At 43.3% G+C, this 12,889-nt stretch overlaps 1 protein-coding gene across 1 annotated transcript in view; it reads left to right on the top strand.

Moving 5' to 3' along the window:
* The first annotated feature begins 2,128 nt into the window (after window positions 1-2,128).
* The window catches only part of DPT (dermatopontin), a 34,046-nt gene continuing 23,285 nt past the window's right edge, over window positions 2,129-12,889 (top strand). Inside the window, exon 1 of the mRNA XM_015125060.3 lies at window positions 2,129-2,651. Within this exon, the coding sequence (XP_014980546.1) occupies window positions 2,347-2,651 (305 nt within the window). The 5' untranslated portion in view covers window positions 2,129-2,346. The remainder of the gene's footprint in view (window positions 2,652-12,889) is intronic.

Below are 12,889 nucleotides of genomic sequence, written 5' to 3'. Positions count from 1 at the left end.
TCCAGGTAATCCTTAAATGCTGATAAGGTTGAGAATGATTGCTTCAGCATATCATGAATCAGAGAGATCATTCTAAGCTAGGAAGAATTCCGATGCCAGCACTGGGCAGTTACTTAGGGATGGAAGTGATGGGAGAAGATGGTGCTAAAAACAAAACTAAGCCTCATATAGCTGTTCAGCCCAGAGTCTCTCCGCCTCGCTTCAGTAACCATGATCATCAGAGAAAACTGCATGCCCAACACACGCGCGCACGCGCGCACACACACACACACACGAGTTAATTGTTGCTTTATTCTCATGTATGACTTTCTTTCCCTTTTAAGGCTATCTTGGTGTTTGATCTAGACTGAATACCATCTGGCAAATGTGCCATAGATTAGGCAGACAGTGAAATTAATAGTGTGATTTTTCTCTGGCTCCGCATTCCTTTAGGAAAGTGACTCTTAGACATTGTGTGAATAAGAATCACCTGGAAAACTTTTTAAAAATATATAAATACCTGAGCACTCCCTGTGAGGTTATGATTTAGCAGGTCTGCAGAAGAGCCAGAGTCTATACATTTTAACAAACTTCACAGAGGCTTTAGATAGAATTGGTCTATGATCACAATTCTAAGAAACTTTCAGAACAACACTGATGAGAAATGGGAAGTACTTTGTGCTTAAGAAATGCCCAAAGGTTTCAAAAGAAATTGAAAAGCCAAATCATCAATGAATGCATGGAATGGGTAATGAGTACATGAAAAGATGCTCAAAATCATGGGTCATTAGAGAAATGAAAAATCACAACCACACTGAAATATCACTACAAACCTATTTGAATAGCTAATTTTTTTTAATGGTAATTTTCTGGTAGTGGTGGACAATGGTATCACCACTTTGGAAATCAGCTAGACAGTTTATTTTAAAGTTAAACATACATTACCTTCTGATCCAGCAATCCCACTCCTAGATATTGATCCAAATGAAATAAAAGTTTATTCACACAAAAACCTATACATAGATGTTCATATCAACTTTATTTATGATTACTTTTACGTAATTCATTATATAAAATATAATGAATATACAATTCATTATATAAAAAAGAATGAATTTTCAAAAACTGGAAACAATCCAAATGTCGTTCAACTGGTAAATGTATAAAGAATCTGTGGTACATCCATGCTATGGAATGTTACTCAACAATAACAAGAAACAAAATACTAACACATACAATAAGATGTTGAATTTTAAAATGAATGAATCTTAAAAGCATTATGTTAAGTGAAAGGTAGACATGAATGACTACATGTAGTATGATTCCATTTATTTGAGATTCTGGAAAAGGCAAAACTAGAGACAGAAAGTAAATCAGTGGTTACAAAGAGCTGGGTGTTTGGGAAGATTTGACTACAAAAGGTATATAAGGGGATGTTTTGGATTGATGGAACTGTTCTAAGTCTTGATTAGGGTGCTACCTATATTACCGTACACTAAGTATTTTAAAAGGGTGAATTAATTATATGTGAATTATAACTCAATGAAAAGAAAATTCAATGTGAGGGCAAAAATACCAAAGGATAAAAAGTGGGTTTATTTAGATTAAACCTATTACATTTTTGAGAGCAGAGCACAGTTTCTAGACCTGACTGGGTCCAATTTCAGCAGCATGGTAGAAGCTTAAGTGTAGAAGTTTTATCCAACTTATCTCCCCATGGGCCTATAGTACTTCCTTACGCAACTCATGAGTTCTCAGAGTAGCCCTGCAAACTGGTGTATCCATGCTTATACTCAAGGGTTAAAAAGTGTTGGACTGACAACTTAAAAAAAAAAGAAAAGAAAAAGAAAAAAAACAGGCATTCAGGCTTACAGAAATCTAGATGGCTCTGTTCCTTCAGTCTATGATTTCGGTGTTTTGAAATCACTGTCTGGGTATTTGTGTGGTCCCGGAAGGCTAGTTTGGAGAACAAATACAGGGGTTTGCTAGTAGCGGGTAGAGTAGGACAGAAAGGGGTGAGGTGCTAAAAGGTGAGGAACAAATATGCTGCTCATCAGTGTTTTTCAACTGAATGTTTCTATAGGGGGAGGTGGCAGTTGGCTTTTATAATCTACCTACAAAGTTGTTCTTTCTCCGGGGAGCTTCTTAGACTTACATGCTGCTGGTGTATTCCTAGAATTCCACCTTAAAACAAGCTGAGTGTCCTCATGGCTGACATCTCAGCACGGAAAAGTTTTGCTTAAGCGATGACACACTGCAGTTGGATCCTTCTCACCCACATCTGGAAGCCACATGTCAGCGGCAGCTATATAAAACAGTCAGACCAGCAATCTTAGAGTGACATCGTTTGCCAAAATCCCAGGCAGCATGGACCTCAGTCTTCTCTGGGTGCTTCTGCCCCTAGTCACCGTGGCCTGGGGCCAGTATGGCGATTATGGGTACCCATACCAGCAGTATCATGACTACAGCGATGATGGGTGGGTGAATCTGAACCGGCAGGGCTTCAGCTACCAGTGTCCCCAGGGGCAGGTGATAGTGGCCGTGAGGAGCATCTTCAGCAAGAAGGAAGGTTCTGACAGACAATGGAACTACGCCTGCATGCCCACGCCACAGAGCCTCGGGGAACCCACGGAGTGCTGGTGGGAGGAGATCAACAGGGCTGGCATGGAATGGTAAGGGCCAGTGGCTGCACTGCACTGGGTCTGGGAACATCTCTGCATATCCCTCCTCCTGGGGGCTGCTAGACTCTCAAGGAATATCAGTAACCAAAGCCTGGGCAAATCCCAGCCCAAACCTCACCACTGCATGCTCTGGGTGGAGCAGGGCTGCTGCTGAGCAGACTACATTACAGGACAAAAACCGGGGATGAGGAGTGTCTGTGGGAGATAGACTCCCCTGTGGCTCTGTTCCTTCCAGAAGCTGTTCTACCTACTCTCAGTTTGGGCCAGGGACTGGTGTAGGTCTGCAAGAAGCTTGCTTACCAGACTACCCAAAGATATGTACAGAAACTGAAAGTAAGAAACTTTATAGCAATTTAAACTTGCTATGCCATCGGAATGGCATTTTTCTTTTTTAGCAATTTATTTTTACCATTTTACAAAAGTATTGGCCCACAGTAGTCTGGGAACAAGAAAAATAAACAACTGATCTCTCAGCACAGAGGGTTTGAGAAATATTGATTTAGAGCAAGTGAATAGGAAAGAGGGGACAAGGAAATTTAGGCAAAGGAAAGTGAAATTAAATAGCTGTCTACTGCCTTGATTACATGTGCTCTCTCAATTATGAGTACTGAGGTCCTTCTCTCTGCCTGATTTAAAGTGGGTTTTATTGCTGGAAAATAGTTTACTAAAGGGTTTTAGAGAGAGGTGCTGTCTTCCCCTGACTGTTTTCTGCCCTAGACAGTGACATGGAACTTGTTCGAGCTTGTACTTTTTTGTGGGTGTGATTGTCTCAGCTGGGTCTCAGCCCAGGTGCTTGGTCAGGAGCTCATCCTAGTAGCCATTAACTGCTAGGCTGATTATTGACAACAGCCTAGATGGAGCCAGCACTGTAGGAGGTTTGGAGGAGAGAACGGAGGAAGCGGTCCAGGGAGGAGGAAGCCCACCTGGAGGGCTGCTGCCTGTGCTATCTGTATCTGTAGAGAAACCCAGATGCATGGCAACAAGTACTTAGTGTAGTGGAGCTGGGAGGGGGCAAGCACAAAACCTGGCCAGGTATGGTGGCTCACGCCTGTAATCCCAAGCACTTTGGGAGGCTGGGGAGGGAGGATCACTTGAGATCAGAGTTCGAGACCAGCCTAGGCAACATAACCAGACCCCATCTCTATAGAAAAAAAAAAAAAAAACGGCCAGTGTAGTTATATGCAGCCTGTGGTCCCAGCTACTCAGGAGGCTAAGGCAGCAGGATCACTTGAGCCCAGAGAGTTGAGGCTGCAGTGAGCCATGCTCACGCCACTGTATTCCCTACTGGGTGGCAGAGCAAGACCCAGTCTCAAAAAAAAAAAAAGAAAAAGAAAAAGAAAAAAGAAAAAGCATAGAACCCTGGGGGACACAACCAGTAGAGAGGTGATGTGGGAAATCCAAGAGCAAGAAACACTGATGCCTGGAGGAGCCAGGCAAGAGTTCAGTCCTCTAAGTAATAACAATAGCTACAATTTATTGAGTGCTTACTCTGAGCAGGCTCCACACTAAGTGCTTTACATGGATCATCTCATGTAATGCTCAAAACAAATGTATATGCCATTTATAGGTAGACAAATTGCAGTCTAGAGCTCAGGTATTTCCTCGGCTAGAAAGCTGGGGTTTGGATCCAGAGAGTCTTGCTTCAAAGAGTTTGTGCTTTGCCACAGTGATGGGCTCCTGAGAGGCTGCTGCCTCCACACAGCATGGGCTCCCACCTGACAACTGATTCTGTCAGCAGAGCCAGTGCCACTGGACCAGACTCAGGGCAGTTCTTCCTCCTGGAGAGGGTGGGGACCTGCAAGACCCCAGCAGAAGCCCAGCCCCAGAGGGATGAGCTCTACTTGGTTACCAGGACTGTGGAGGGGGTCAGCCGGCCTGAAGAAGGGTTGAAGAGAGAACTCACACAGGCAGCAGCAGGTGAGGGTGCCGGGGGCTGTGGAGGCTGCTTGGACAGCCTTTATGGGCCATCCTCATCCACCCCCATGGCCTCTGGTGAGCAGATTTAGTTATTCAAAACCCCTTCTGACAGATGCTGATTCAGAGACCTGGCTTGCCTTGATTATAGTCTCCATACTCCTCACAGCCAGGCCCACTGCCTAATATGGAGCATGGCAATGACCTAATTATAACTGTCCCTCCAGTCCTCACCTCTCAGGAGCACCATCACATGGGCGAGACTCCTTTCTAACAGCCCTGTTTAGAGCCACAGTCAAGCAGCACTCAGCAATGGTTCCCCAAGCCCTAGAGGAAGAGCCCTGGGCTCTGAGTCAGAAGGCCTGGGTCTGGATCCTAGTTCTAATGACTTGTGGTGTGACCTTGGCCCAGACGCTCAGCCCTCCAGGCTCCCGCCTCATTTGGAAAATAAGCAGTCAGGCTGCATGATTTCTGAAGGCTCCACAGAGCTGTGGCTCACCCCTGAAAATGCTCTTGGCTTTTTCTTGCATTCTGTTGATCTCTGTGTTCATCTCTGCTAGAGAGAGAAGCCAAATGATGTTTAGTTTTAAACTCGCCAACTGTGACTGGTTTGTCGTGAACTCCCAAACTATTTGAAGAAAAGCAAAAGAGGAAGAAGGTGAAATAACATGATTTTATTTGGCCCATGGGAGTCGAGGGAAAAGCTGACAGGCAGGATGTCTCTTCTACCTCCTCTTCCTCAGCATTTTTGGGCGTGCAGTGTCTAGTAATTTTGGTTTCCTTTCCTCCTTCCACCCTCTGTTGCCTCCTTCTCCCCCTCTACTAATCACAGGGTTGAAAACTCACAAACATGCAAAACAGCTTCTTTACAATAAGATCCAGCTGCCCCAGGACTGACACCAATTACCCTGGAAGCACTTTTAAAAATGATTATGCCTTTGAGTTCAGGCTCCAGTCTCAGTGAAAAATCTGCAAGGAAAGAAATTGCTTATGGGCTGGGGAGCAATTACATCTTCACATTGGCTAGAAGCTTAGTCTGTTCTCAGGGAACAGTTGTTGATGCTTTTGTGCAATTTGGCTGCCTTGTGTAAATTAGCTTTCAGGTTTATTTTAAAAGAGGGGAGGAGTCTCAAACATAGGCTTGACAATAGCACACAGGATCTGCTAAAAAGAAAACCTTTCTAATCAAAGTGCCATCTTTAAAAGGTGCTGCCATCATAGCTGAGTGGTCTGTGGTGCTACCATTGATCACAGTTTCTCTGTTGAAAACCACCTCTTCAGATGTCGGCTTCTGAAGTGTGGATGCTGGTCTCTGGCACTAACAACTGCCAGGAGGCCTTACCTGGGTCCCCATGAGTGGTATCTCGCCATCCCAGGGCATGCCTAGGTTGTTCTCAGGGAATCTGCTTTAACTTGGGTCAGCACAGGCTGTAAGGCACTGGGTCCTGTGTGGAATAAAATGAAGCTGAAATTTTCTAGTAATATTGAGCTACTGTGTAGTGGAAAGAGCCCTGGGCTTGGATGGAGTAAACCGGGATTCACAGCTCCTGCTGGTATCTGTGGCATTCGGTACCTCATTCTGGCAGAAAAGAAAGAAAGAGAGAAGGAAAGAGAGAAAAGAAAAAAGAAGGAGGGAGGGAGGATGGAAGGAAGGAAGGAAGGAAGGAAGGGAGAAGGAAGGAAAGAATGGAGGAAGGGAGAGAGGGAGGGAGAGAGGGAGGGAGAGAGGGAGGGAGAGAGGGAGGGAGAGAGGGAGGAGGGAGAGAGGGAGGGAAGAAGGAAGGAAGGAGGGAAGGAAGGAAGGAAGGAAGGAAGGAAGGAAGGAAGGAAGGAAGGAAGGAAGGAAGGAAGGAAGGAAGGAAGGAAGGAAGGAAGGGAGGGAGGGAGGGAGGGAGGGAGGGAGGGAGGAAGAAAAGAAGAAAGGGAGGGAGGGAGGGAAGAAGGAAAAAGGAAGGTGTGACTCCCACCTCACAAGCTGTTACTTGTGTTACTGTGATACTTGTAGGATAAAGTATAAGAAAACTCTAAAACAAATTGAAGTCTAAAACAAATGCCTAGCACACCATGGACAGGTAGTAAAATTTAGTGAATCTGGAATTGATGTGGCTTATGTTGGGCAAGCCAGCTTTCCACGGACTCTGAGTTCAGAGGAAAAGTGTTCCATTTATTGGCATCTACTTTTTACCCCGGGCTTCAAGGAATCCCAAGGAGATGTTTTGGAGTGGGAGTTTGTGTTAGAGCTGAGTTTATGAATTCACCAATGACAAGCCCCAGACTGGAGAAGAGGAGAAAGGAATCTATGCAACAGGGCTATGGCAGCATCGAGGTGCATTTGAAGGTGGTGTTGGTTGGGAACTCCGTTTTCCACGGTTGGACTGTTTCCTTAATCTAAGCAAGACCAAGCCTTAGTGTAGTGCAGGGCAGTCGTCCTGAGTCATGGTTCTGAGTATTGAGTACTCACAGCGCCCACTTCCTCAGGGATGCTTTCCAAGACCACCTCTCTCCCCACACATCTCGCTGTCTCCACTCCCTCAGCCTGCTTTGTTTCCTACAATGCCCTTGTCACTGCCTGATTGGCATTTGTTTCTTGTTTTGTCTCCCTCACCAAAATACGAGCTTCATGAACACAGGGTCTTTGTCTTATTCACCACTGTATCCCCAGTGCCTAGAAGAGTGTTGGTACAAAACAGGCCCTCAGTACATACGCAGTGAAAGACTAAATCAGCAGTCCAAACCCCAGCCAGGGTCCCGACGGCCCTCAGCAAAGAGGCCTGCAGATTTTCCCACAGGGGAACCATTTTGCTTATGTCTTTGATTCCCAATATTCCAGTGTCCAGTCCATAGTAGGGGTTTCAACTGTATTGTTCACATCTCATCTTGATTTATTGCATTTACCAACAGGCAGGATGGTCTTTCAAGATTTCTTAAGGATAGCTAAAGCGTGCACAGAGGGTGGCTGACACACTTTGCCACCGCAGAATGAAGTTTTTATCAGGTTTTCATTCTCTCGGTAATCTTAAGGTCTCGATCAGTTTCAAAAACTGAATAGTAAACTCTTTATTTCAAAAGCCATAAGGACTAAACGCTGCACAGCAATCTATCCTGGTTTGACATTTGTGGAACAACTGATGAAATCCAAATTCTGGAGTTTGGTGTTATACCAGGGTTAATTTCTTAGCATTTCTTAGCATTCCTAGACACTCCAGAGTTATGAAAATTAACATTAGAGGAACCTGGGTGAAGGGTATACATAGATTTTGTGTGTTGTCTTTACAAGCATTCTGTAAATCTAAAATTACTTCAAAATAAAATTTAAAAAAATAAATAAATATAAGGATGCGGTACAAACATAGTACACCAGAATCCTGGAATCCCAGCACTGGAGGGGTCTTGCACACAATCTAGAGCAACCTCCGTGCCTCATAGAGTAGGAGTAAAGGCTGTGAGACTGAAGCGATTAAAAACTGAATAAAAACATTGCTGTCAGGTTAGGAACTGTCATCCTCATTTTACAGAAGTAGATATAAATATCAGCAGAAGGGGAGAGATGGGTCATGGAGCAATTCTGTTTGGAATTAGGAGAGAAATCCATAACTTTACATAAGTATAGGTTCTATGGCCCTAACCCTGATCTACATGGTGATTTATGATTTATAGATTATTCCTCATTTATATATTCATTTGTTTATTCATTCACTACCAAATGCTTATTAGCACAAACTTTGCCAGGCCCCAGGAAGATGGAGATGAAGAACATACAGTCTATGTCCACGAGTTACTCAAAATCTAATATTGTTTGATCTTTGCAACAATATTGGAAGCCAGGTGTTTTTCATATGAGGAGGTTGCCCTTGCATGGCTAGCAGATGGCAGAGGGAGGACCTGAGCCAGCCGGCCTGATTCCACAGTGCTGTGGGTGATATGAAATGCTGATGTTATTTTTGTTCCTAGATAAAGCCATAGTGAATGCTGATCTAAAAAAGATATCAAATCCACATAAGGATGACTTCTGAGGGCAAGAAGGCTGAGTGTGGGAGAATAGGGGTATGACAGATCTAGGATTCTTGCCAACTTTCCATCTAGGTCACTCTCCTAAGTGCTAGGAATCAATTGTCTGGGGGAATTTGAGCTCTGCACAAATGGCTGTTGGCTGTTCTTGTAAGGATGGCAAAAGCTCCCTCCTCCCAGGAGGGGATTTGCTTCTGTCTGGGAAACTGCAGGACACAATCTTCCTAATCAATAAGAGATTTCTGCAGAGTTAAGATATCGTGTGTGTGTGTGTGTGTGTGTGTGTGTGTGTGTGTGTGTGTGTGTGTTTCTTTGAGGTATCTTGAAATATTGAAAAATTAATGAAGTTTAGAGTCAGACAGAACAATTCTCAAAATACAACCCCACTAACCCCACTGTTACCTTTACTCAAGTCATCTCAGCTCTCAAATCCTCAGCTTTCACATCTAAAACACACCTCCCTAGAACTGTTGTGAGAATTAAATAAGATAATATATGTATATTAACGTGTGTCCTTAGGGGAATTACTTATCTTCTGTAAATCTGAGTTTCCTTATACATAAAATGGTGATCATGGTGAGAAGCTCATTATTTGAGCCCATTTTATAGGATTGTTTTGATAATTAAGATAATTAATGCACACTTAGTGCTAAGCACAATGCCTGGCGCATCGCAAGCCCTTGATAAAAGTTATTTATTATTACTTTTCATGACTACTCTGTGGAAACTGAGACTCATGGAGACAAATATCACACAGTTGGTAAATTATGAAGCTGGAGTTGAAAACCAAATTGCTAGATTACAGAGCCTCTGAAATACATCATTTTGCTTTTGGAACATATAATTTAATCACAATCTATAAATATTATGTGTACATTATGAGTGTCTTGAATATTTATTACATTTTAATAGACACGGAGATAGCATTAGATCTCTTGGTTAAAAATATTGTAATTGATATTCATAAACTCACATCAAATTTATTGTGATGCTAACATAGCTCATGCAATCCCTGCATGACCTGGAATTGCTCTCAGGACATAAATGCATCTCACAAGATAATCTAGATCTTCTCAGAGGCCTTAGGGGTAGCCTCTCCTGCGTGTATTTTTCCAAAAAAGACTGAGGAATTTGTATTTTGGGAGGCGGTCTCACTCTGTCCTGTGCTAGGTCTTTCTATCCAGAGATGCTGTTCTGCAGGTCATTTCTGCTTCACTGTGTTAAAACCTTGTAGAGAGACTAGCAGACTGAAAACCCGGACATGGAGAAGACAGCAGAACTCTTACCCAGATGCAGGCAGGAAGAGAGCAGAATGTGTGCAACTTAACACTGTTTAAAGAGACTGTTCCTATCCCCACCATGGTGGCAGGAGGATGAGCAGTAAATGGTGCAGTGTTTGCCTTCAAAAACTTTATAGCCCTCAGCCCTGCACTGAGGCTACTCAGTGACAGTATGTGTTAGGTGAAATGTGTGATGGTGATATCAACATGTCACAGGAAGGAAAGTTAGTATGATTTGGAATTGTCAAGAAAGGAAGACTGTTTGAAGGAGGAGAGGCTTGGTATTGTCTTTTGTGCTCTGATACGTGCTTTCTGAGGGTCCTCTCAGTGTCCAGTTGGAGAAGTTCAATCCTGACAATTTCTAATATAGGCTCCAATATTTACTGAAAGTGATTGGAGACTAGGATGTAGCCTTTCTATTAAATTACAGATGTTTTTATTATCATAGGAGTACTAACTATGATTTCCCCTGCCTTTCAAGTATATATGTTGTGCCAGGTTCTGTGCTACACACTTGACATATAGCATCTCTTTACTTTTTGTGTAATACTGTCAAGTTAAGAACTGTCATCCTAGTTTTACAGAAATAGGTATAAATCTCAGCAGAAGGGGAGAGATGGGTCGTGGAACAATTCTGTTTGGTATTAGCAGAGAAATCCAGAACTTTAAAGGCTTCTTTTACTGGGCAAACTTGCCCCCAGCTGAGTTTATTTCAGTCCCTTGCCACTTCACTGTTCCACCATCCCCACCCACTCTCCTATTTCTCTGCTCCTCTGTCTTTGGGACCAGTCTACTTCTTTCCGGTATCTGTATTATCATAGTGTCTACTTATCAGTACCAGTGTCTGGTAATTCTGCCTGTCCAATGTCATAGTGTCTACTTATCAGTACCAGTCTTCTGAAGAGGTTCCAGACCAAGTGCAGCATCAGGTATAGAGTGAGTTCTAATGAATATTGCCGAAAGACTTAATGAACATTCTAAAATTCTGTGGGACCTGTTATAAATGCTTGCTAGCAACTCAAAGAATTATTCTGGTGAAAATAGAATTAACAAAAATCAAAGCTTTACTCTAAAAGAAAGAAACTCTTTTGGTATTACTTAAGACCTCATCCACCTTTGGGGCAAGGAAGAAATTTAGGGGTGTTAAGGATGCTTTGCCACATGGAGTGAGCCAATGGTCTAGATCATGGGCAAAACTTCTCATAGTCCATCTCTGCAATGGGGTTGGAAACTGGCTAACAGCCCTTGAAACACCTATGTGCCTGTGAAGCTGGGAAGAAAAAGACCAGCACAACCAGCCCATCTATTATCTCTTTAATGGAATTTTGAGAGCTCTTGACCAAAATGGTGCTGCTTCCTTTTACCTTGTTCCTCACTTGACTCAACCTCACACCACCTAAAGTCCAAACTTCTTAGCAAGTCCAACTTCTAAAATTGTATAGAGGGGTTCACCAACAAAACCAGACACTCACACACCTTACAGATGCTCTGGAATTCTGCCTGTTCAATAGCTTTGGACTTGGTAAAGAATGCAGACAAGAAGAAGAAGTCCTGTCCAGCACACCAATCAGCGCTGTGGGACCATCTTGAAGAGATTTTTTGTATTCCTTGAGAGCTCATGAACATGAACTTTGACCTCAAATGAATCTAAGTTTGGGTCCTGACTCTTCCAGTTACTATCTTGGCCAAGAGTTTTGTATCTTGGCCAAGGCACTGACTCCACACAGTGCATTACGTGAGGCCCCGCAAAGCATGTTAAAGTCAAGGCTACAACCAGAACTCATGTCTGCTGATTCCTCAACAAGGGCTCTTTCCCCTGCACCCCACTGCGTTTATGTTTTACTATTGGAGATACAGGAGAAGGTCTTCCGTTTTAGCTTCCAGGGTGATGGCCCTGAGATCAATCATTTTCAGAAAGTCCACTTTCTCAGAATAGGTTCACAAATGTGTTTTCAGAGGAGTAGTAATCACCTTGTGACTTTCCTTCTAGAAAGTTTGAGCAGTGTCAGATGGAGCAGGGCTAACAATGCTCTAGTTTCTGAAACTGAAATTGAGCCTCAGCCTTCAAAGAGATGGTAAGAAAAGAAAGAAGTATGTCTTCTCAGACAGGAAGGAGAGTCTTGTAAGTAAGGTACCAGTGCCCTCCTGCTCTAAGGAAATAAGAATATTTCCTTAGAGCTAGGGTCATGTCATACAATTCACCAGGAAATTTGCCATTGTCTTGGTGACTTTTAGAAACTCCTCACTCAAATTCATGAAGGGGCCTGAAATTCCCTCCAAGTAGTTTCCCTCCAAGCAGAATAACGCATTGAGCCACTGCTCTGTTCTCCAGGCCATTCAGAAGCAACAACCAGATGCTGTGAAGTGAGTCAGAGCATTAGTCATTTGACTGCTACCCATCTCTTTTTAAACTGAGTTTGAGTAACTTTAGCAATGCAGTCCCTTCCAGCTCCCCGTGTCCTGTTCCATTTAGAAGTTGCCTCTCTTCTCACCTAGCTCTGTGTTTGTAATCTTGTAGATATGACCAGTGTTTAGGTGAGTCTTGTTAAATAAGGAGCTTTGTTAAAAGTGAAAATGAGAGGAATGGAGGAGAGGAATGCCCAAAGCTATATTTATTTTGCCCCCTCATCATGGAGCTGTAGGGAGAAGATGGAAGCAAGAAAAGGGATCGCCCACCCAAGATCCATGGAAACTACTTGGAGGGAGTTTCAGAGCCCTTAATGGGATTGAGTGATGAGCTCTTAAAAATCAATTCTGCCTCCAATAATGGGAGATAACTGGGTCACTCATTCGGTCCCTTGTTCTTCTATTAAACATTTGCTGGACAACAATGTCAGACATTGCACGGAATACTACTTCCGGGGGGTAGTAAGGCATACTAAAGTATTTGTGCTCTAAAGTGGGTGGCTAAGACATCCAACCTCATTGAGCTTTGTTTTAGGGAAACAGCAGCTCAGAGAGGGCCTATGAATCCACCGGTGTTTCACTGAGTAGACACAGGGGAGCCAAGGGACAGCATTTACAAAG

The sequence above is a fragment of the Macaca mulatta genome, chromosome 1, assembly GCF_049350105.2.
Source record: "Macaca mulatta isolate MMU2019108-1 chromosome 1, T2T-MMU8v2.0, whole genome shotgun sequence".
Classification (NCBI taxonomy): domain Eukaryota; kingdom Metazoa; phylum Chordata; class Mammalia; order Primates; family Cercopithecidae; genus Macaca; species Macaca mulatta.
This window is presented reverse-complemented; position numbering and strand designations above follow the sequence as displayed.